Below are 25,474 nucleotides of genomic sequence, written 5' to 3'. Positions count from 1 at the left end.
TGGCCAGGCTGGTCTCGAACTCCTCACCCTGTGATCTCTCCGCCTCGGCTTCTCAAAGTGCTGGGATTGCAGGCGTGAACTACCGTGCCCGGCCGCAGCTTCCTATTTAATAGTTGTTCCTGAGTCAACTGACTAATAATTTAATAAAATAAGGAGCTATACACATGGCATTACATATACACATTTAATTCTCACAAGTTTCTGAGGTAGGTGATACTTCCCTATTTTATAGAGGAAGAAACAGGCTTGGGAGGCCAAGTGATATGTTTTAAGTACTTCACTTGTGATGCTCTATTTTGTTTGACATGAATTCTCCCATCATTTTACTCATTCTTATTGAAATATAAGTATGGAAAAGGTATTCCAGTAGTCTGTGTAAACTGATTTTTGGATTATCCGTCATTTTGCAGTTATCTTTGTCTCTCTTCCGTTGGCTTGTGCAAACAATCAAGAGTTGATTACTTTTTGTGTGTGTGAGAGACTGGGTCTCAGTCTTTTGCCCAGGCTGGAATGCAGTGGCACGATCTAAGCTCATTGCTCACTGCAGCCTCTGCCTCCCAGGTTCAGATGATCCTCCTGCCTCAGCCCCCCACAGGTGGCTGGGACCACAGATGTGCGCAACCACATCTGCTAGTTGTTGTTGTTGTTGTATTTTTACTAGAGGGAGGGTTTTGCCATGTTCCCTAGGCTGGTCTTGAACTCCTGACCTCAAGCAGTCTGCCTGCCTTGGCCTCCCAAAATGCTGGGATTACAGGCGTGAGCCTCCATGCCCGGCAATTGATCTCTTTTGTTTTTTTTCCCCTTGAGACAGGGTCTCACTTTGTCATGCAGGCTGGAGTGCAGTGGCAAGGTCACAGCAGCGCCTCCAGGGCTTAAGCGATCCTCCTACCTCGGTTTCCTGAGTAGCTGGAACTACAGGCGTGCCCCACCACGCCCGGCTGATTATTGCATTTTTTTGTTTCACCATGTTGCCCTTGCTGGTCTTGAACTCAGCCCAAGTGATCTGCCTGCTTTGGCCTCCCAAAGTGCTGGGATTATAGGCGTGAGCAACTTTGCCCGGCCCCGCTTTATTTTTTTAAACAGACTTGTGCTTTTTATTTGTATGTGATCTTTGGAAAAACCAAACTGTGGAGACTGTTGTGCCACTATCGATTTGTCTGAGGATGGAATCAGTGAAGAATATAAAGGCATATGCAGATGGGCTCCTTTAGGATTCTCATATAATAAGACATGTAAATTATTAGTAATGAATTGATCATCACTGGAGCTGGGTGATGAGTACATGGAGGTTTATTATTCTGTTGACTTTTACATGTTTAAATTTTTCAGAATAAAAAGTTTTTTCAAAAAAGCCCTTATATGTAAGTTCATGTGTGCTTGCTATCTTCCTAGCAAATTCCATCAACATTCTGTACTCAAGGGTTCAACTCAAATTCTGCTTAGCTGTGAAGCATTTTCTGACCACCCCACATGAAAATGATATATATATTTTTTGAGACAGGGTCTTGCTTTGTTGCCCAGGCTGGAGTGCAGTGGTGCCGTCTCAGCTCACTGCAACCTCCGCCTCCCAGGTTCAAGTGACTCTCCTGCCTCAGCCTCCCCAGTAGCTGGGATTACAGGCACCTGCCACCACGCCTGGCTAATTTTTTGTACTTTAGTAGAGAAGAGGTTTCACCGGGTTAGCCAGGATGGTCTTGATCTCCTGACCTCAGGTCATCCGCCGGCCTCAGCCTCCCAAAGTGCTGGGATTATAGGCGTGACCCACCGCTCCCAGCGATCTTTTTATTTTTAATACTTACAGTTTTGTCTGCATCATTCCTTCTTTATCTCATGTAAATACCTAATCTCCTAACTACATTGTAAACTCCTTGAGTGTAAGGACCATGTAACACTAACCTTGGTTCTCCCATAGTGCCTAGCACATTGTAGTACACGTAGCCCCTGCTTAGTAAATACCGAGTGGTAAATATGACACTGAATTTCAGGATACTTCGTCCTTTGTTGAAAGAATATTAAACATAAGGAGAATGCTACTGAATGAAAGGTAAGTGTTTATAACCCATGTACTTATCAAAGAGGGCTTTTGGTAACTTGGTTTCCTGACGTACCATTGCCGCAAGAATGAGGAATGCCATCCTTTATTAAAGTCCTAAATAAAAGCTATTGACAATTGAAATAATTGGTAGTAATACCAGAATCTATCACAATTTAACTACAAGATTCTGCGTGTAGCCTTTTTTCTCACATGCATTGAGGAAGTAAAAGAATGCGTGTGAAAACACAGATTGAATGTGCTAACTAGACTTTTATTAATTTGAGAAAAACACCTTGCTTCCTGTATACTTATGAGCAGTTGTAGTGTAAGTTCTGTGAGAAACAGGAACTCGTCTCTTGATGAAGCAAAATGTGGTACTTATATATAACTGCTATTGAGCCCTGCTAAACATTACTAATGTTGGTGTGAGGGAAAAGGAAGTCAATTTATTTGAACTCCTTCAAGTGAGTTTTGTTACCAAAGTACTATCATAATAACTTGTGTATTTTCTATGTGATAGAGTTTTACAAGCATTGCTAAGTAAGGAAATTGAGACTCAAAGTGTATAAGTAACTTACCCAAGGGTGTAAATGGTAAAGAGCTCAAAGTGAAGATTATCTGACACCAAAATTCTGACATTGAATCTGTCCACTTAATGTTTCCACCGTCTTTACTGTAAGCCAGCCCTCTTTTGCTTGAGTTCCTGTATTTGCCTCTTTGCTGGGTTTGTTGCATTATCTACCTGTTGGTACCTTCTTGGCCTTCTAACAACCTAAGTCAAATCTTGGCAGTTCTCTGCTTAAAAGTATGGGTTTTGGCCACACTTAGAATAAAATCTAGATTCTTTAGTGTGGTTCTTCATGGTCTGATCTCGTATGTGTCTCTGAGGGATAACAGACAATAAAAAAAATAAGCTACGTAAGGATAAAACCCTTTCTGTCTTGGTACTCTCTCCAGTGCTTGGCGTTTAGTAGATACAAGTAGGTGGCTGCTCTATGCTGCCCATCTTTTTTTCTTTTTTTTTTTTTTTTAAGGACAGAGTCTTGCTCTGTCCAAGCTGGAGTGTGGTGGTGCGATCTCGGCTCACTGCAACCTCCAATTCCCAGGTTTGAGCAATTCTCGTGCCTCAGCCTCCCGAGTAGATGGGACTACAGGCACGCTCCACCATGCCCAGCTAATTTTTTGTAGACATGAGGTTTTGCCATATTGGCCAGGTTGGTCTCAAACTCCTGACCTCAAGCAATCCACCCACCTTGGCCTCCCAAAGTGCTGGGATTACAGGCATGAGCCACTGTGCCTGGCCCATGCTACTAATTTTAAGTTCTAATCTCAGGGCTGTATTATATTGAGGTGATGTATTGTTGTGATAATGGACATTACATGTCAGGTATTTACAAATATTACTAAACCTGAGAATGACAAATAACACAGGTCTCCATATCTAGTAGAAGTCAGTTCTACTTTTGGATTACTGTTGTGTATTATTGTATCTGGTATGATCATATCTGACTGTAGCTGATGGAAGTTTTTCAGAGAGAAAGTAGTTGAAAATGTGTATCTAGCATTATAGACTTTAGAAGATTTGCTCATTATTATTATTATTTTTTGAGACAGAGTCTCACTGTGTAGCCCAGGCTGGAGCGCAGTGGCGTAATCTTGGCTCACTGCAACCTCCGCCTCTCGGGTTCAAGCGATTCTGCTGCCTGAGCCTTGCAAGTAGCTGGGACTATAGGCACCTGCCACCATGTCTGGCTAATTTTTGTAATTTTAGTAGAGGCGGGGTTTCACTGTGTTAGCCAGGATGGTCTCCATCTCCTGACCTCATGATCTACCCGCCTCGGCCTCCCAAAGTGCTGGAATTACAGATGTGAGCCTCCGTGCCCGGCCCTTGCTCATTATTTTAAAAACGTATTTTGCCTATAGTTAAAGTGCTATGATAATGTTGTTTGGGTGATGTGTGATTTAAACTAAAATTAGCCAAAGTTAACACCATGAATTTATATTTAAATCATTTTCCTCAAGGTTTGTTATAAAGCCTTCAGGGGGTAAAGAAAGCTGGAGAGTGTAACCATATCAACCTGTAAGTATCAGGTAGTACTATGAATTTAAATGCTTAATGATCATGCATTTCTCAAAAAGATTTCTACGTGATCATTTATTTTAGAGATGACAAATGCCATTGGATTGTGACGTGTAGATCTGTATAATTGTATTTTATTTCAACATTAATAAGTTATTTCGTTCTCATCGTTCATATCTGTTTTATCAAACCATCTCTTGAAAATTTAGAGATGTCTTAAGAGAGAGTGTTAATAACCAAGTGCCGTTTTATTTAGTTGGCTGCTTTTGGCATCTGAAACTTTTTGTGACTGCTGTCGTGGCAGTAAAGCCATAAGTATAATTTGATTTTTAAAATTCAATAATCTATTTTTGATGTTTCTAGAGTTTAATGGTTCCTTCTTAGGAATTTAAATAAAATGCTGATTGTATGTGATGTATGTATAAATTAAGTGCCTGCAACTTTCACTTTCTTTCTTTTTTTTTTTTTTTTTGAGACGGAGTCTCACCCTGTCACCCAGGCTGGAGTGCAGTCGTGTGATCTCGGCTCACTGCAACCTCCACCTCCCAGGTTCAAGCAATTCTCCTGCTTCGGCCTCCCAAGTAGCTGGGATTACAGGTGCGTACCACCTCGCCCGGCTAATTTTTTTTTTTAATGTATCTTTAGTAGAGACGGGGTTTCACCATGTTGGTCAGGCTGGTCTCGAACTCCTGACCTCATGTTGCCTGCCTCAACCTCCCAAAGTGTTGGGATTACAGGCATGAGGCACCACGCCCAGCTAACTTTCACTTTCTGTAATGTATTTTCTTATCCTGACTTAAAGAGTTAGAGGCAGAATATTTGTCTTCTGGAATTTTAACCTCTGAGGAGCTCAGAGGGGCTCCAAATGATCAAGTTCAGTTTTACAGGGAAAAATCTACAGTTAGTCCCTACGATCCTCTCAATGAATTGTTACCTCTCAGATTTTATTAATAAGTCAAACTAGGGCCACAGCTTAAAATGAAACAGTCCCACTTCATTGTTGTGGTACGATTAGGTTGAGCCCCTAAGAAAAAGTTTTTGTAGGTATCTTTAAGGTATTAGACCAAGGAATATGCCTTAGCCTAATGGAGACCTTATGGAAAATCCCATTTCTTGGTTTGTAGGGTTTTCCTTAACCTGGTAGGAAAACTTAATTATCTCTGTTTTGGAGTTCCAGCATGTATAGTGAGGAACCACCAAAGGATTTGTTTTTTAAGTGCCCTGAAGTGGAGGTGTGTCCTAGTTGTTTTTACATATTTTGAATTGTATCGAGTGTAAGTGATTATTCAAAAAGTATTCAGTTGTGTTATGCCACTCATTAAATTTTCATTTGAAATCTTGAGATATGAGCACCTCATTCTGTTATGGTTTCTTTGAATTGGGAAATGTTTAATGTGAGGGTGGTTTTCATCTCTAGTTCACTGTGAGCTAGCCATGTCTTAGTCCTGGTGGTGTATTTGGTACAATAGTTACACCTGTTGTACTCCACAGGGTCGTGGTGAGGATTTAGTGAGATGATGTACATACAAATGCTTCGTACATTGCAAAGTGCTCCCTGAAAGCATGCTGTTTGTTCTGTACATTATTTGTTAGAGCCAGATAGGTTCCAGATAGAGTTCCTCACTATAGAAATGACTTTTCTTGTTTCACAGTTTAGCCAGCACTTAAACTTTGAGAAGTCCTTTGTATTGAGAATGTCACATAATGTTATATAAAAAGAAGTAATAGGCCGGGCGCGGTGGCTCAAGCCTGTAATCCCAGCACTTTGGGAGGCCGAGACGGGCGGATCACAAGGTCAGGAGATCGAGACCATCCTGGCTAACACGGCGAAACCCCGTCTCTACTAAAAACACAAAAAATTAGCCGGGCGAGGTGGCGGCGCCTGTGGTCCCAGCTACTCGGGAGGCTGAGGCAGGAGAATGGCGGGAACCCGGGAGGCGGAGCTTGCAGTGAGCTGAGATCCGGCCACTGCACTCCAGCCTGGGCGACAGAGCGAGACTCCGTCTCAAAAAAAAAAAAAAAAAAAAAAAGAAGTAATAGTCTCCAAATTGTCACTGATTTATAAGTTTCATAGTCCATGGCTACGTTCCACAAGAAGAAAGATAAGGAATAAAGCTATGTTTCTTTTTTTTTTTGAGATGGAGTTTTGCTCTTGTCACCCAGGCTGGAGTACAGTGGCACGATCTTGGCTTACTGCAACCTCCACCTCCTGGGTTCAAGCGATTCTCCTGCCTCAGCTCCTGAGTAGCTGGGATTATAGCTGCGCGCCAACACACTCTCGGCAATTTCTGCATTTTTCGTAGAGACAGTTTCACCATGTTGGCCAGGCTGATCTCAAACTCCTGATCTCAGGTGATCCACCCACCTCTGCCTCCCAAAGTGCTGGGATTACATGTGTGAGCCACCACGCCCGACCTGTTTTTTCATGTTAGTTTTATCTTGATTTTGAAGACATTTTCCTTCATAATCTGCTTAAATGAAGAAAGAACAGTAGAGTGGATAATTCTCATCTTTCCCTGCTTTTCTTTTGAATGCATGGTACGGTTTTCTACCTTTTTTTTTTTTTTTTTTTTTGGGTTTTCTACCCTTCTAAAATGCCTGAGGAGGAGCTGTTAGCAGGTTTTTTGTTTTTGTTTTTTTTTTGAGACGGAGTCTCGCTCTGTCCCCCAAGCTGGAGTGCAGTGGCGCGATCTCGGCTCACTGCAAGCTCCGCCTCCCGGGTTCCTCAGCCTCCAGAGTAGCTGGGACTACAGGCGCTCGCCACCGCGCCTGCCTAATTTTTTGTATTTTTAGTAGAGACGGGGTTTCACCGTGGTCTCAATCTCCTGACCTTGTGATCCGTCCGCCTCGGTCTCCCAAAGTGCTGGGATTACAGGCGTGAGCCACCGTGCTCGGCCTTTTTTTTTTTTTTTTTTTTTTTTTTTTTTTTTTTTTAAGAGGGGTTCTCGCTCTGCTGCCTGGGCTGGAGTACTGTGGCACCATCTCAGCTCACTGCAACCTCCGCCTCCCAGGTTCAAGGGATCCTCATGCCTCAGCCCCACTAGTAGCTGAGATTACAGGCATGTGCCACCACACCTGGCTAAGTTTTTATATTTTTGGTAGAGACAGGTTTTCTCCATATTAGTTAGGCTGGTTCTTAGTCAGGCCGGTCTTGAACTTGCGACCTCAGGTGATCCACCCACCTCGGCCTCCCAAAGTGCTGGGATTACAGGCGTGAGCCACTGCGCCTGGCCAGCAGTTTATCTGTTTTCCTTATCCCACACCATGCCTGACAAGCACACCCACTTCCCTTCATCTGAGGCCTCAGGCTTGGGCTTCACTCTTGACCTAGATAGGGCAGGTGTAGCAAATAAAGTTTTGCTCATTGTTTCTTCAAGCTACTTGTACAGTCATTGTGACCTACGTACAGTGCCTGACTTTGTTTTGTTGTTTAAGTTTTGTCTAGACCTTGTTTAGCTTGACCTTCCAAATTTGACTAAATCTTCAAGCTTTGCCTGATAGCCTTTGACTATATACTCTGACTTTATAAACTTTTGAAATTTACACTCATTTCTTTTTTTTGTTTTGTGTTTTTTTGTTGTTGTTGTTGTTGAGACAGAGTTTTGCTCTTGTTGCCCAGGCTGGTGTGCAGTGGCACCATCTTGGCTCACTGCAACCTCCGCCTTCCGGGTTCAAGCGATTCTTCTGCCTTAGCTTCCTGAGTAGCTGGGATTACAGGCATGGACCACCACGCCCAGCTAATTTTGTATTTTTAGTAGAGACGGGGTTTCTCCATGTTGGTCAGGCTGGTCGTGAACTCCCGACCTCCGGGTGATCTGCGTGCCTCGCCCTCCCAAAGTGCTGGGTTTACAGACAGGCATGACTCAGCCCTCTACTTGCAAAAATACTACTTTTAGAAGTAAAGATTAGTTGTGAAAAACAAATACCTTTGCCATTCATTAGTGCAAATGTTTCTAGAAATGCCACCTGGGACTGTGGCTAGGCTGGCTAGAACTGGTTGAAGATTTGAGGTAAGAACAATTAACCAAAGGTAAGAGTATGTAGAGGAAAGAATGGAAGAACAGAAATTGAGACTTGGGAAACTCACAATTAAGAAATGGCAGGAAGAAGAGGAGTCAGAAGAGGCTCCATCAGAGGTAGGATAATTAGGAAAGTGCAGTGGCAATGAAAAGGCACAAGATGATTTTTAGGGGCAGGAGTGTAAAATGCAGAGAGAATGCAGGATTCAGAGAGAATGAAGAAAAGCAGGCTATTGAATTTGTAAAGGAAGTCATTATTGAGAGTGCACTAATAAAGATCAGAATAGTGGGGTGGAAGCCCAATCAGGGGTAGGTCATAAAGAAATAAAGGCATCTTCTGGGTACTGGCCATTTGAGAAGATGTGAAAGATTTGAGGAAAGAGAATGGTATAAACAGCAGGGTCATAAAGGTCTTTTGTTTTTGTTTTTTATAAATAAGGGAGATAATTGTATATTTGCAGGCAGGGAGAGAAAATTGATCTCGGAAAAAATATATACATATTTTTTCACGCCATTCTCCTGCCTCAGCTTCCCAAGTAGCTGGGACTACACGTGCCCGCCACCACGCCCAGCTAATTTTTTGTATTTTTAGTAGAGACAGGGTGAAACCAGTTAGTCAGGATGATCTCGATCTCCTGACCTCGTGATCTGCCCGCCTCGGCCTCCCAAAGTGCTGGGATTACAGGCATGAGCCACCGTGCCCGGCCCAATATATATATATTTTTTACTGTAGTTTCAGTGTAGAGATTTCTACCTTTTAAAAAATTGTTATGGATTTCAGTTAGGAGTTGTAAAGAGAATTTCAGAGGAGTCCTTAGTGTGTACATTTAGTTTTTGTCTTTCTTGGTATGTTGTCCACTAAATTTTGGGTTGTATTGTATTTTAATAGCATTTGGGTTTTTTATTGCTGGAATATAAAATCCAGCCTCTTCAGTCTGACTTTCAAAACAATCTGTTCTTATAACCCTGCTTCCCTATATTTCCTTTAAATATTACTTGTTACTTCAGCCAAACTGGGTTACTTCTGTTTCCTCTTTTATGTAAGGTGACTCTTCTGCCGCGTTTGCCCTTCTTCCAAGTCTCTAAACATTTTGACTCCTACCCATTTTTCAAGATCCAGCTGCAATGCTTTCCCTTTGCTATGGAGCCTTCTGATTGGCCCAGGAGAAATGTTCTTCTGATGCCTATAGCTCTTTTCTATCATATGGGCAGCACTCAGGATTTTCTGACCTTGTATTGAATGTATTTAATATGACCATCTTCCCATTTTGACGATTAACTCTGTAAGGGTAGGTTCAAAACCGTTAATTTCATGGTGCAAAAACCTACAGATAGTTTTTGTAGTCAGATTCTCTTTGTAAAGGAGTGAATATTTTAGGGGTGAAATTTGTTAGATGCTGGATTTTAGAATAGAATGTCTCCCTAAAAATATGGTGACAAGGCACATGGAAGAGAGGAGAGAACATCTTACTGCTCTTTGAAAGGAATACAGAAATAAAACGGTTACTGTCAAGTTCGTTCAAGTGTTATGGCCAGATTTGTCTAACTTCCTAATATCCTGACAACATCTAGAGAAAGAAAGGGGCACAGCTATGAGAGACATTTACAAAGGGCCACAAGCCCTTTAGAGTGTCATCTTCATTTAGCTCAGTCTTCTTGAACTTGACCACTGACTCACTTATGAAAGTGTAAGTAAAATATAAGTTTATTTATACTTTGTATTTCCCAGACAGCCACTTGTTAAGTATGTGGCATATATTAACTTGTTTTCTAAAGTGGAGATGCTCTCCTTTTTTTTTTTTTTTTTTTTTTTTAGAATTTGCAAAACAGTCTTAGGGAAAAAAATTTCAATAACATGCTCATGTGAAGGTATTTTGCAGGAAACATCTCTTGAGATACGAGTAACTATAAGCTGTATGTAAACTAGCTTTTGAACAATGTAATATTTCTCTCTTTTGCTACTATTTCTGGAATTCATAGTCTTCATATTACGCTGTTGTGTAAAAAGCTAAAAAAAGTTTTTAATAGAATCTTTACCATTTTTTTCTCCTTTTTCTAAAAGTCTTTTCTTTTTCAGCTCATTTCTTGTCCTTTGTTTTATACTCGGAAAGGGCAATTGAAAAAAATCTCTTGGCCTGATGTGTGCATATTTTAAAGTTAATAGATATAGCAGTGCCTCAATCTTAGGTCAGAATGAAATAACACCGTCATCTGGAATAGGCATAAACCAGACATTTGGGAGATTAGGAGTTAGTTTTGTTTTTGAACCTTTGTATGCTTTGCAGTGGTGAAAACTCACAGGCCTAAGGCTGATGTATTAGGCTGGATTCCTGGATAGCAAAGGTCATAAAACCATGGGCACATGTTATCAACCAGCTTAGGAAAAAGGGAATAACAAGTAGAAGTAGGGAAGAAGTGTTCAGGGCAAATGTGATTGAGCAATAGAAGCAGAGGTGAAGGTTAGAGAAGAAGTGGAAAAAGGAGGCAGCTACCAAAAAGTAGACAGCTAAACCAGAGTCATTGTGTAGCAAAGGTACAAATGGCCCAAGACATCTCTGGAAATCACCTTTGTGTTCAGGTTAGATTTACCAAGTTGATAATGAGTCAACCTTTAGTGATAGGGTAGATAGTCTTAGCTTGTCCTGTTAGCTGTTGAGAGCATCAGGTTTAGGCTTCACAGCTAGAGACCTCGGAGACATTCTTGATTCTCATCAAGTAAGTCAGTAAGGCCTATTGACTTTTTGCTCTGTTTGTGTGTATATGTAGAATATTATTTAATATATTTTAAATTTGCTTCCTCTCCCTTCCCCTAAATTTTTGTTCCAAGATGACCCTTCCCTTTGTTCCCTTAAAGTTTTGAGGACATGAATAATGTTCATGTGTTTATTGTCAGTGGTCTGGCACATAGTTTATTAAAGTGAAGATTATTCTGGATTTAATTTTTTTTTTTTTTTTTTTGAGACGGAGTCTGGCTCTGTTGCCCAGGCTGGAGTGCAATGGTGCGATCTCACCTCACTGCAACCTTCGCCTCCCGGGTTCAAGCGATTCTCCTGCCTCAGCCTCCCGAGTAGCTGGAACTACAGGCGCCCGCCACCATGCTCAGCTAATTTTTTGTATTTTTAGTAGAGATGGGATTTCACCATTTTGGTCAGGAGGATTTTGATGATCTGACCTCATGATCCGCCCGCCTTGACCTCCCAAAGTGCTGGGATTACAGGCATGAGCCACCACGCCCAGCCCTGGATTTGATTTTTTAAAAATACCCTGAAAAAGTAAAGTTGTTTATTTTATTTTTTTGAGAAGGAATTTCGCTTTTGTTGTCTAGGCTGGAGTGCAGTGGCGCGATCTTGGCTCACCACAACCTCTGCCTCCCAGGTTCAAGCGACTCTCCTGCCTCAGCCTTCCCCAGTAGTTGGCACCACCACACCCGGCTAATTTTTTTGTATTTTTGGTAGAGACAGGGTTTCTCCATGTTGCTTAGGCTGGTCTCGAAGTCTCAACCTCAGGTAATCCACCCACATTGGCCTCCCAAAGTGCTGGGATTACAGGCGTGAGCCACCACGCCTGGCAATTTTTTTTTTTTTTTTAAAGTAAAGTGGAAGAGTATTTGATAAATTGCTATCAGTCCTCAGTTAAGAGCTTAAAGGGCAGGCATCAAACATAATTTATTATGCTTGTCTTATGTTAAGTGAAAAACTATTATTCAAGGTGTTAGGCTGGACCTACCTTGATAATCACTGTTTAATTTATAGGACCTCTTCATAACACAGTGGGAGAATTGGTGACTATATCAGTTAGTTATTGCCACAATAACAGTGCATGACAAATTATACCAAAACTCAGTGGATTAAAATAACAATACGATATTCTTATGCATCTACAGATTGGCTGGTGCAACTCTGCTTCTTCCGATCTGTAAGTTGGTTGAGATGACTCTGCTTCAAGTGCGTTCAGTTTAGACCCAGAGTGAATGGGCAGCAGCCACATAGGGGAAGCTCTTCTCTAGGCAGTGCCAGGGGCACAAGAGGGCAAGTGGAAACCTGCAAGACCTCTTAAGGTTTAGGCTTATAACTGGCGCACTGCCATTTCTGCTCCATTCTTTTCGCCAAAGCAACTCATATGGTTGAAACCAAAGTCAAGGAGCCAGAAAAATAAATCTTACCCATGTGAGTGGGAAGAACTGCAAAATCATATGGCTAAGGAGTAGATCCTGGGAAGGATGAGGAATTAGGGGCCGTAATGCAATCTACCACAGGTTAAGTTTCCTCTTCTGTTTCAATAGGGCTAGTTATCGCTTTTTCATTCTCTTCTAAAATGAAGCATTTCATATAGGCTCATTTCATAGAAGTTCTTTCTATGGCATTCTGTTTTTCATTCTAATGTTTATTTTATAAATAGCTTTTGAAAGATATAATTCACGGACCGGGTGCGGTGGCTCATACCTGTAATCTCAGCACTTTGGGAGGCCGAGGTGGACAGTTCACCCGAGGTCAGGGGTTCAAGACCAGCCTGGCCAACATAGCGAAACCCCATCTCTACTAAAAATGCAAAAATTAGCCAGGTGAGGTGGTGTGAACCTGTAATCCCAGCTATTTACTCGGAAGGCTGAGGCAGGAGAATCACCTGAGCCCAGGAGGTTGAGGTTGCAGTGAGCTGAGATTGTACCCACTCTACTCGGCCCTGGTTGACAAAGCAAGACCCAGTCTCAAAAAATAAAATATAAGATATAATTCACATACTGTACAATTCAGTCATTTAAAGTGTACAATTCAGTGGTTTTTATTATATCTGCAGAGTTGGGCAGTCATCACCACCATCATTTTTACAACATTTTCTTCATCCCAAAACAAACTGTACATATTAGCAGTTACTGCTCATTACCCTTCTCCCCAGCCCTTGGCAGCCACTAGTCTGCTTTTGGCCTCTATGGATTTGCTATTTTTCTGTTAATTGAATAATACATAGCTTTTGTTTTGTTTCTGGCTTCTTGCACTTAGCACAATGTTTTTAAGGCTCATCCATATTGTAGCATGTGTCAGTGCTTCATTCTCTTTATTGCCAAATCATTTTCCTTTGTTTAAACCACATTCAGCTTATGCATTCATTAGTTGACAGGCATTTGGGTAGTTTCCACATTTTGGCTACTATGGATAATGTGGGGCCGGGTGTGGTGGCTCATGCCTGTAATCCCAGCGCTTTGAGAGGCTGAGGCAGGTGGATCACCTGAGATCAGGAGTTTGAGACCATCTTGCCCAACATGGTGAAACCCCATCTCTACTAAAAATACAAAAATTAACTGGGCACGGTGGCGGGTGCCTGTAACCCCAGCTACTCGGGAGGCTGAGGTAGGAGAATCGCTTGAACGCAAGAGGCGGAGGTTGCAGTGAGCAGAGGTGGTGCCACTGCACTCCAGCCTGGGCAACAGAGCAAGACTCTGTCTAAAAAAAACCAAAAAATAATAATAGTAATGCGATGAACGTGCGTATACAAGTTTTTGTGCAGATGTATGTTTTTATTTCTCTTGGGTGAATACTTTGGAGGAAAGTTGCCAGCTCATAGTTTCTCTGTTTTTAACATTTTGATAAACTGCCAAACAGCTTTCCAAAACAACTGCATGATTTTACATTACCACCAGCGATGTGTGAGATACTAATTTCTCCACATCTTCACCAATACTTGTTACTGTCTTTTAAATTATAGCTATCCTAGTGAGTGTAAAGTCATATCTCATTGTGGTTTTATTTGTGTAGTGTCTATATTTAATTAAGGGTTTGCAGAGGAAAAAAGCAGTAGTTTAAAATGTTAGGTCTCATTGTTTTTAGACATGTAGTACCAAAGTTGAACGTCTGTTTTAGTTAACTAAAAATCTTGTATCAAGAACAAAAATTTAATAGACCTTTGGTTCACAGATTTTTCTTCAAGCTACTTCTTATTTCTTTTGCATGCTAGAATCATTTAGGAAGAAATTAGCTTCAGATAATTGTTAAATTAGTTTCTTCCTTTTGGTTAAGTGATTACTCTGGCAACCTGCTGCATCATCAGTAAGCCTGGGACTAGGACTGGTTTAATGACTGAAGGTTTGGTGGGTGGAAGTGGGGGTGTGTTAGTTCTTTGCCAGGAAGGTAATCACCGAAGGAGTTAGTTGTAAAATACTACCTTTTCTAGAGCAGCACTGCCCAATAGAAGTATAATATATGGTACATATGTAATGTAAAGTTTTCTAGTAGCCACATTAAAAAGTTTTTTTAAAATGGTGATACTAATTTACATAAAATTATTTATTTCACACCTGTAATCCCAGCACTTTAAGAGGCCGAGACGGGTGGATCACGAGGTCAGGAGTTCAAGACCAGCCTGGCCAATATGGTAAAACCCCATCTCTACTAAAAATATAAAAATTAGCTGGGCGTGGTGGCACACGCCTGTAGTCCCAGCTATTCGGGAGGGTGAGGGAGGAGAATCGCTTGAACCTGGGAGGCAGAGGTTGCAGTGAGCCGAGATCGTGCCATTGCACTCCAGCCTGGGTGACAGAGTAAGACTCAGTCTCAAAAAAAAAAAATTATTATATCACTGATGGTATGTAATCAGTATACAAATTAATGAGACATTCTTCTCAATTCAGACTAGCCACATTTCAGGTGCTCAGTAGCTACGTGTGGCTAGCAGCTCCTGTATTTAACAGTGCGATTCTAAAGGTGGTAAATACTTATGATCTAGATTCTTGCTCACATGTGTGATCACCTGTGTATCTTTAGGAAAAATAGATGAGTGTGATCAGTCTGTATTTCTAGTTCTTTAATTTTATATTGTTACTGCCAGGTTTCTTTCAGTGTGGAAGAGGTTGTTTAGAGGGTTGCAGAGAGGAAGCTCCTCATAGCTCAGATTTTTGGTTGCGAGCAGATAAATTCGCAGGAGGAAGAAAATTGCCTCCCTCCTCATTAGAGATGTACCAGATTCTATAGTTCTCAGCTGGTAAATCTGTTGAACCTTTTATTGTTTGGTCCTTGTTCTAATTGTTCTAGATGTTCAAGGTCTGCTTTGGCCTGTTGTGTATCAGTTATATACTACTTGTACTGCCTAACCACACAGCTCACTTGGTTAGACAGAATAAGGTTATGAATTTAATCTCTGTATATAATGAATGACTTTATGCCTTTTGGGGCTCTGCTATAGTAACTAAAATAGAATAAAGCAGATCTTCTTTCATCAGAAGTTTATATAGTGTTGTTAGAGACTGGGTGTCAAATGCCAGCAGGTGTAATTAAGACAATTTAGAGACAAGGAGATTTCAGAGTGGGCCATTGTATAGATTGTGTCTCCCAGTCAGTTGATTACTAGAAGGACTGAATTTGGGGAAAAAAAATTTTTTTTTTTTTTGGCCGGGCATAGTGGCTCACGCCTGTAATCCCAGCACATGGAGAGGCTGAGGTGGGTGGATCACCCGAGGTCAGGAGTTCAGGACCCGCCTGACCAACATGGACAAACTCCGTCTCTACTAAAAATACAAAATTAGCTGGGCGTAGTGGCACATGCCTGTAATCCCAGCTACTCAGGAGGCTGAGGCAGGAGAATCGCTTGAACCTGGGAGGTGGAGGTTGCAGTGAGCTGAGATGGCGCCATTGCACTCCAGCCTGGGCAACAAGAGCAAAACTCTGTCTCAAAAAAAAAAAAAGTTTTAATATTTGAATGGCTTTACTCACAGCTTACATTTTCTAATTTGCCTCAGTCCCCATCACTTTCTGTTGTACACTGAATGTCTACCTCACTAATTTATGCTGTTTACCCAGCTTCTGGAGGCAATTGAGTTGTGATCACTTAGCATAGTTGTAGGTGTTTGCCTGAAGGATGGTTGGAGAGAGGGATACCTGATCAGTGCTCCAGTGACAGAGGATTAAAAAAACAACTTTGTTACGGGCATTTGCATGTTTATATACAGATACTTTCACAGGATTTGACCATTGCATTAAGTATTACTGACTATTGGATGCCTTAAGGACATGTAGTTATTCTAAGTGGTATTCACATGCTTTTGAGTTGGAGTCTGTGAATGGTATTCTGACCAAGAGAACAAGGATCATGACTTAATTTACATGCTATATTCTGGCATTTGTGATAGTATGGACCCAGGGCCCATTTGTGAGTTCACTGATTTGTTTGAATCTGAAGGCCGTGTGAAATACTTACGTGTTGTAGGTCCAGTGCACAATTATGGAATTAAAAAACACTGTAAGTGGTATTATCTTTTTAATTGCCAGTTTATTTGATGGTTATGTTGAGTTTTTGTATACATTTTATTTTGATAATTTCCAAATATTTTATACTTTGACACTTATTCATTAACTTCATTTTTGAAATGTGTTTGAAAGCCTTACCCTTACTAAGAAAGAAATACCTTTTAGTTGAGTTTGAAATGCTTTGATTTGTTGGTATTACAAAATATTAATGTAAGGGTTTTTTTATTTGTTCCTGACTGAGAGCAGTCTGCAGTGATTAAGCTCCAACTTAGTTGGGCCATTAGGGGCAGAATTGGAAGCCTTACTTACACTAAATAATTCCATTCCTTTAGGGGATAAAATCTGGTTTAGACCTCTTTGGTAACAAAAGGAGACCTTAACTGAAGTTATTTATAGTGTCTATTTATTGAATACGTGTGACTTGTCGCCCTCTTTACACACCATTGTTACCTTTCTGAAAGCCAAAAAAGAGAGAGAAAATCAGAATTTTGAAACATCTCCAGCCATAAGGGGGTCAGATAAGGAATTACAGAATTGTAATACCATGTTTTGTTGGTGAAAATATTGAAAAGTGCAGAAAAACACAAAAAGAATAGAAAGACTACCCACAATTCTACCAACACAGAGAGATCTTTCATTACATTTGTTGCACATCTTTCAGTTTAAAAAAAAATGCATATATTGTGACAGTTTTTTTTTAATTACACAAAACAAGTTATTGAAACCCAGAAATCCCAAATAGAAGTAAAAAAAGAAAAATTATAATTACCTAATATTTAACTTAGAAAATTTATGGTAACACATTTCATATTACCCTTTTGGGAATTACATATAAAAACTATAGATCATTTTTTACACAAAAGCAGGAACAGGTTTATACTGTGTTTTCATTTTTATGTGATATTTAATATCTACAGAAGAATGTATGTTTTGTATGTGTAGCATAATGAATGCTCATGAACTTCACCAGTTAAACTGTAGGATTACCAGTGTTCTGGAAGCCCCCCTTTGTCCTTCCTCCTGCCTCTGTCCCCTGCCCCGTTTAGGTGTAACCACCGTCGTGATTTTTGTTTACCATCCCTTTGCTTTTTAGAAAAACTAGATTTACGTCTGCTTTTTTTTTTTTTTTTTTCTGAGACATAGTTCTGGTCTTGTCTCTCAGGCTGGAGTGCAACAGCGCGATCTCAGCTCATCGCAACCTCCGCCTCCCGGGTTCAAGCGATTCTCCTGCCTCAGCCTCCTGAGTAGCTGGGATTACAGGCATGTGCCACCATGCCTAGCTAATTTTGTATATTTAGTAGAGACGGGGTTTGTCCATGTTGGTCAGGCTGGTCTTGAACTCCTGACCTCAGGTAATCCGCCCACCTTGGCCTCCCAAAGTGTTGGGATTACAGGCGTGAGCCACCGCTCCTGGCGTACATCTACATTTTAATGTTTTACTATACAACATGTTTAGTTTTGCTTTTTTAAATAAGTTTATAAAGATGATATATGTTGTCTTTTATAATGTTTTTTTCAGTCAGTATTTTTTCTAAGATTTGTCCCAGTTGTTGCACTCCTTTCCAGTGCTATATAATGTTCCATCCTATGAATATATAATCACATTATTTATCTCTTCTCTTGCTGATGAATATTTAGGTTTCCAGTTTGAGGCTATTTCAGAGGAGTCTTGTGAACGTTCTTATATATTTTCCTGGTATTCATGTTTCAGAGTTTTCCTCGGGTTTGTATGCCTGGGAGTAGAATCTACCATTCTCTTTTATGGTGAGTGCTTTTTGTGTCCTAAGAAATTCTTCTAGCCTGAAGTCTTGAAGATAGTCTCCTATTTATTCCTCTAAATAGGAATAGGTTAGTGTTAGGGTTCAAGCTTTGCTTTTCACATAGAGGTTTTTAATCCATCTATAATTAAGTTTTATATAATCTATATATGGATTAGTTAGGAATCCAGTTGTCCCAGAACTATATGTTGATAAAATAATCCCTTCTATCCTCAGCAATCTGTAGCATTACCTCTGTGATTGGTTTTAAAGAGCCAGGGTCTAGCTCTGTTGCCCAGGCTGGAGTGCAATGGTGCCATTTGTAGTTCACTGTAACCTTGAACTCCTAGCCTCAAACAGTCCTTTGCCTTGGCCTCTCACAGCACTGGGTTTACAGATGTGAGCTCCTGTGCCCAGGTGGAGATTGTTTTTGTATGTGTGTGTCTGAAAGTAATGTTAAAATGATAAATAGTGTTTTGTTATATGCTTTTAAAAATTTAATGTATCTTGAATGTCTTTTGATACCATTTAATATGTAATCAGTTTTTGTGAATACGTAGGAGACCACTGTATTCAGTCCCTCTGGTTTTTATTACATCACTTTCATTCCTGATCTTCCAGTCTCCCTCTCCAAGAAAGCTTGTAACCGGTTTTCTTTCTATCTTTCTAGAAATGTGTGCATGAAAACACATGTGTATACAAAGTCCTATGCAGTCACCCTGTTACATTGCAGTAGAATATACATAGCATAAAACTGAACATTTTTAAGTGTCATTGAACTCAATGGCATTAAGTACATGCACATTGTTGTGCAACCATCACCACCATCCATTTCCAGAACTTTTTAATCTTCCCAGATTGACACTGTATACAGTAGTCCCCTCTTATCCACATCCCAAGACTCCCAGTGGATACCTTGAAACCGCAGATAGTACTGAACCCTGTATATACTGTTTATTCAATCTGATAACCAAGGTGGTACCAAATGTCTTAACTGGTGGGTAGGGGTAGTGTATAAATAAAGCATGAAGATGCTGTACAAAGGGATGAGTCACGTTCCAGGCAGGAGGGAGCAGGACGACATGAGACTTCATCATACTGCTCAGAATGGTCCACAGTTTAAAACTTATGAATTACTATTTCCTGGAAATTTCCATTTAATATTTTCAGACCATGGTTGACTGCGTGGAAGGCGAAACCATAGATAAGTTTAATGGGAGCTACTGTACCCATTACATGGTTAACTCCTCATTCTCCTCTCCCCACACCTTGGCAACCTTTGTTCTCCTGTCTGTCTCTGTGAATTTGATTATGCTAGGTACCTCATCTAAATGGAATCTATATATATATATTTTGTTGTTGTTGTTGTTGTTATTGGCTTTTTCAATTAGAGTAATGCCCCGCAAGGTTAATCTATATTTAGGGTGTGTCAGAATTTTCTTCCTTTTAAAGGCTGGATGATACTTCACTGTATGGGTAAGACCACATTTTGTGTATCTGTTCATTTGTTGATGGGCAGTAGTTGCTTCCACCTTGTAGTTACTACAAGTAATGCAGTGAATATTGGTGTACAAATATCTGTTCGAGATCCTGCTTTCAGTTCTTTTGGATATAAACCTAGAAGTGGGATTGCTCAGTCGTATGGCAATTCAACGTTTAATTTTTTTCCTTCATTCCTCTCCCCTCCCTTCCCCTCTCCTCTCCCTTTTTTTTTTTTTTTTTTTTTTTTGAGACAGAGTCTCACTCTTTTGCCCAGGCTGTTCTGTGGCGCCATCTTGGTTCACTGCAACCTCTGCCTCCTGGTTCAAGCGATTCTCGTGCCTCAGCCTCCCAAGTAGCTAGGATTACAGGCACATACTAACACAACTGGCTAATTTTTGTATTTTTAGTAGAAACAGGGTTTCACCATGTTGGTTAGGCTAGTCTTGAATTCCTGACCTCAGGTAATCCTCCCGCCTCAGCCTCCCAAAGTGCTGGGATTACAGGTGCGAGTCGCCATGTCTGGCCAACGTTTTAATTTTTTGAGGATCCACTGTTACCATTTTCCATAGTGACTGCAATGTTTTACATTCCCACCAGCAGTGCATAAGGGTTTCAGTTTTTCCACATCCTTGCCAACACTAGTTGAATTTTGTGTGTGTGTGTTTTCTTTCAATAGCTATCCTAGTGGATATGAAGTGGTATCTCATTGTGGTTTTTATTTATATTTCCCTAATGATTAGTGATGCTGAGCCTCTGTTCACATGTTTATTGACCATTCATGTATCTTTGGAGTAGTGTTTATTCAAGTCCTTTGTCCATTTTTTTGGCTAGGTTGATTGTTGTTGAGCTGTAGTTCTGGGTATATTCTGGATATCAATCCCTTATCAGTTATATAATTTGCAAATACTTTTTTTTTCCCCCGAGACAGAGTCTCTCTCTGTCACCCAGGCTAGAGTGCAGTGGCACAATCTTGCTTCACTGCAACCTCTGCCTCCCAGGTTCAAGTGATTCTCCTGCCTCAGCCTCCGTAGTAGCTGGGACTACAGGCATGTGCCACCACACTTGGCTAATTTTTGTATTTTTAGTAGAGTCGGGGTTTCACTGTGTTAGCCAGGATGGTCTTGACCTCGTGATCCGCCAGCCTCAGCCTCCCAAAGTGCTGGGATTATAGGCATGAGCCACCACACTCGGCCGATTTGCAAATGATTTCTCCCATAATATGGGTTGTCTTTTGATTTTGTTAGTATTTTGATTTTGTTCATAGTAGCCTTTGGTGCACAGGTTTTTACTTTTGATGAGGTTCAATTTTTCTGTCTTTTCTTGTGTGTGCTCTGGTGTCACATTCGTGAAATCTGCTAAATCCAATGTCATGAAGCCCTTCTCCTTTTTCTTCTAAGGGTTTTTAGTTTTAGCTCTTATTTGTATGTCTTTGATCCATTTTTGAGACAATTTTTGTGTAATAATAAGGGTCCAACTTCATTCTTTTGTGTAATTCATTTTTAATAGGGTAGTAGTGTACCATATACGCTGAGATTCGTTATCTGGCTTTTTTCACTCAATAACATGTCTCAACCCCCGTGTTTTCTTTTCATCCTGTCCTCCAGTATCCTGTTGAGTGGTGTGAGTCAATATGTAGGAAAGCTTTTGAACATGGCTCCCTTCACTAACAGTTGAAATTAAAAGAAAATCAAGTAGGATTGTTAAACCTAGGAATGAAAAGTGAAGAAAAAAAAGACAAAAGCAGGGAAGAGAGGTGGAGAGTATGGGAATTCCAAGTATCACCAACTTCTTTTAGGGCAAATTGCAACTTTATTGAAAATTTGTGAGGCACATTATTAAGCTTGGTATATATGTATATATATATATATATATATATATGCCTTTTTAAAAATCACATTTGATTACATATGTGTATATATATAACTTTCATCTTTAAATCAGTCCCCTGAAATGTAGGTATTTTTTTTCCCATTTTACAGATGAAAAACTGATTACTTACCCAAGATTTTATAGTTATTGAGTGGCACATGTAGCATTTGAACACAGGTGTTTTTGACTCTGCAGTTGATGGTTCTCTGTGATAGTGAGAACCTTTAATCAAGTAAGCTTGAAAAAGGTTGCATATTAAATCCCTCTCTTGGGAATTTGGTCTGACTTAGCATATTATGAGCTCTGAAACATTGGGCAGGAAAAAACCCTGTTTAATTTGCTTTAAATGTTAAGACGCTCACTTGCTCAAGGGAAGAGTTTGCTCAGCATCTTAACAATACCTGGAACAGTTCTCCCTTAACATTATTTTGGGAAGTACCACTCACACTCACCATTCTATTTTCTTGTATCAAATCAAAGGACAGTAAGTTAAATCCTAACTACGTGAAGAAGAGAATCAGTCCGTAGAATTCTCTAACATGGACCAGGTGTGCTGCTTTTGGAGTGGGGAGATCAGTTTATGCTTCAAAGTCTACTGCGACGTAACTCAAAAGTAATGTGCTTTTGCAGAGGTAAATTGCATGTGACTACAGCTTCCCTTGTCCACATCACAGGTATTAAGCTGTAGCTTTATTTATTTTAGTTTTATCATCTTATTCTTAACCCTACAAGGAATGCAATGTTATAGCTTTATTTCAGTGTGTATGATACGGTAAAATAACACCACAGAAGGATTTAAGACTTAGATACTTAAGAAAAAATAATTTTTGACCAGCAATACTTCTTACATATGGGCTTCGAGTTAAGGATTTTATCTTGGTCATGAATTGTTCATTTTAGCTCTGCCACTGATAAACATAAGCTGTGATTTAGGAAATGAAAGATTGTCTCTATTATGGGTGTGTTATTTAAATATTGAACAGAAACTTGTGTCGGAGATGGTCAGCAAATGAACGAATCAGCAGCCCATTAGCATTTAGCTTGTAAGAGAAAGTCATTTATCAGCTGAATTGAGACCCAGTCCCTTGATTAGGCATTGCTTTTAGTGTTCAGTAGGGCTAATCCTATCTTTATGTTTTTACAGAATATTCTTTGATATTTTTGCCCACCTATATTTCCAAGTTTTCCCAAGTTCTGTAAAGTATCTTGTTAATGATTTCATTGGAAGTACGTTACAGCTGTTATTTAACTGGGACAAAATCTTCATGATATTCTGGTGTATTCCTTCTCTGCAACTGACCAAGTTTTTGGTTTTTTTAGTACTACATTAATTACCAAATATTGTATACTTTTTGTTGTTTTAGTGAAGATATTTCTTCATTTTTTTCCTAGCTGGTCATTACTGGTATGTAGAAATACATTTTATTTTGGCCTTTACGATTCCTTTCTGATTTCTCACTCTGAGATTTTTATTTTCCTGTTTTTTCGTTTGTTTTTTTGAGACGGAGTCTTGCTCTGTCGCCCAGGCTGGAGTGCAGTGGCGTGATCTCAGCTCACTGCAAGCTCCGTCTCCCGGGTTCACACCATTCTCCTGCCTCAGCCTCCTCAGTAGCTGAGACTACAGGCGCCCACCACTGCACAGCTAATTTTTTATTATTTTTTAATTTTTAGTGCAGACGGCATTTCACCATGTTCGCCAGGATGGTGTGGATCTCCTGACCTCGTGATCTGCTTGCCTCGGCCTCCCAAAGTGCTGGGATTACAGGCGTGAGCCACCGTGCCCGCCCTATTTTTCTGTTTAATTAAATTTTTTTTTTTTTTCTTTCTTTTTAAGACAGAGTTTTCCCTCTGTCGCCCAGGCTGCAGTGCAGTGGTGCAATCTTGGCTCACTGCAGCCACCATGCCTGGCCTACACTGATTACTTTTCAAATGTTAAACCAGCCCAGAATTCCTGAAATCATAACGTGTTATGCCTTTTTTTTTTTTTTTTTTTTTTTTTTAAGATGGAGTTGTGCTCTTGTTGCCCAGGCTGGAGTGCAATGGCACGATCTCAGCTCACTGCAGCCTCCGCCTCCCGGGTTCAAGTGATTTTCCTGCCTCAGCCTCCCGACTAGCTGGGATTACAGGCGCCTGCCACCATGCCCAGCTAATTTTTGCATTTTTAGTAGAGACAGGGTCTCGCCATGTTGTCCAGGCTGGTCTTGAACTCCTGACCTTGGGTGAGCCACCCGTCTCGGCCTCCCAAAGTGCTGGGATTACAGGCATGAGCCACTGCACCCAGCCGTGTGTTACGCTTTTTCTATATGGCAGGGTTTGGTTTGCTAACATTTTGTTACAGATTTTCATGTCTCTATTCATGAGATACATTGGTCTATGATTTTTTTATGTCTTTGGTTTTGGTATCAGGGTAATGCTGGCCTTATAGAATGAGTTGGGAAGTGTTTTCTGTCCTCTTCTGGAAGATTGTGTAGAATTGATATTTCTTTCTTTAAATGGTTGGTAGATCACCAGCGAAGTCATCTGGGCTTGAAGTTTTCTTTATGGGAGGATTTTAAGTTACAATTTCAATTTTGTTAACAGATATTAGCCTGTTTAGGCTATATATTAATTTAGGGTGTATAGAATGTACCTTTATCAAAATTTATGTTGAAATTGGTAGTTCGTCTCTTTCCATTTCATCTATATAGTCTAATTTGTTTGTATAAGTTTGTTGTTTGTATAAGTTTTCTTTTTTTTTTTACCTTTTCAATGTTTGTAACATCTGTTGTGATGTTCTTTCTTTCATTCCTGATATTAGTAATTTGTACTTCTCCCTTTCTCCTGATCACTTTAGCTAGATGATTTTATCTTTTCAAAGAATTGCTTTTAGTTTCATTGCTTTTTCTCTAGTGTTTTTCTATTTTATTTATGTCTCACTCATATTTATTATGTCCTCCTTTCTTTGCATTTAATTTGTTTTTTTGTGTGCGTGTATGTATTTCTCAAGGTAGAAGCTTAGATCATTAATATGAAAACTGTCTTCTTTTCCAGTATAAATATTGAAAATTATACGTTTCCCTCTAAGCACTTTTAGCTGCATACCATAAATTTTGGTTTGCTTGATTTTCATTCAAGTCAAAATATTTTCTTTCCTTTTTTTTTTTTTTTTTTTTGAGATGGAGTCTTGCTCTGTTGCCCAGGCTGGAGTGCAGTGGCGCGATCTCGGCTCACTGCAGGCTCTGCCTCCCGGGTTCATGCCATTCTCCTGCCTCAGCCTCCTGAGTAGCTGGGACTACAGGTGCCCGCCACAATGCCCGGCTAATTTTTTGTATTAGCCAGGATGGTCTCAATCTCCTGACTTTGTGATCTGCCCGCCTGGGCCTCCCAAAGTGCTGGAATTACAGGTGTGAGCCACTGCCCCCGGCCCATTCAAGTCAAAATATTTTCTAATTTCCCTTATTATTTCCTTTGACCCATGAGTTATTTAGAAGTGTTTTTTCTTCTACTAATTTCTGTTTTAATTCTCCTGTAGTTAGAGAATATGCTTTGTATTATTTCAGTCTTTTTAAATTGAAGGATAGGTGTTGTGTGTTTTTTTTTTTGGTGGTCTAGAATATGATCCGTGTCGGTGAATGTTTAAAGTACACTTGAAAATAATGTATATTCTGCAGTTACTGGGTGAAATATTGTATAAGTATCTATGAAGACAAGTTGGTCAGTAGTCCTTGGTGATTTTGGTGGGGGGTCTGTTTGTTTTGCCAGTCACTAATCATTTTGTAATATCCCTCCTAATATTCCTTGTTCCAAAGTCTACTTTGTTGATATATACACCACTCCAGCTTCGTGGCTGTATGGTGTAGGTAATTTCTTTATCCTTTTTTTTTTTTTTGAGATGGAGTCTTACTCTGTCGCCCAGGCTGGAGTGCAGTGGCGGGATCTCAGCTCACTGCAAGCTCCGCCTCCCAGGTTTACACCATTCTCCTGCCTCAGCCTCCTGTGTAGCTGGGACTACAGGCGCC

The 25,474-nt window shown here is 40.3% G+C and overlaps 1 protein-coding gene and 1 long non-coding RNA gene across 9 annotated transcripts in view; one reads left to right on the top strand and one right to left on the bottom strand.

Annotated features, from left to right (window-relative positions):
• The window catches only part of SPPL3 (signal peptide peptidase like 3), a 145,263-nt gene that overhangs the window by 2,950 nt on the left and 116,839 nt on the right, over positions 1 to 25,474 (top strand). The window contains exons 3-4 of one of the 8 annotated variants that reach the window (XM_077952520.1): positions 1,986 to 2,044; positions 4,591 to 4,712. Coding sequence is in view for 1 of the 4 variants with exons in the window: in XM_077952517.1 (XP_077808643.1) it covers positions 18,098 to 18,132 (35 nt within the window). In the remaining 3 variants the exon portion in view is untranslated. 8 annotated transcript variants of the gene reach the window in all.
• On the bottom strand, positions 7,053 to 11,720 carry LOC144333157 (uncharacterized). Its single transcript, XR_013401572.1, has 2 exons — positions 11,366 to 11,720; positions 7,053 to 7,852 (listed from the first exon to the last, which is right to left on the bottom strand). It is a non-coding gene; the product is annotated as an uncharacterized LOC144333157 (long non-coding RNA).

Source organism: Macaca mulatta, chromosome 11, assembly GCF_049350105.2.
Source record: "Macaca mulatta isolate MMU2019108-1 chromosome 11, T2T-MMU8v2.0, whole genome shotgun sequence".
Classification (NCBI taxonomy): Eukaryota; Metazoa; Chordata; class Mammalia; order Primates; family Cercopithecidae; genus Macaca; species Macaca mulatta.
Note: the sequence above shows the minus strand (reverse complement) of the source record. Positions and strands in the feature narration are given on the sequence as shown.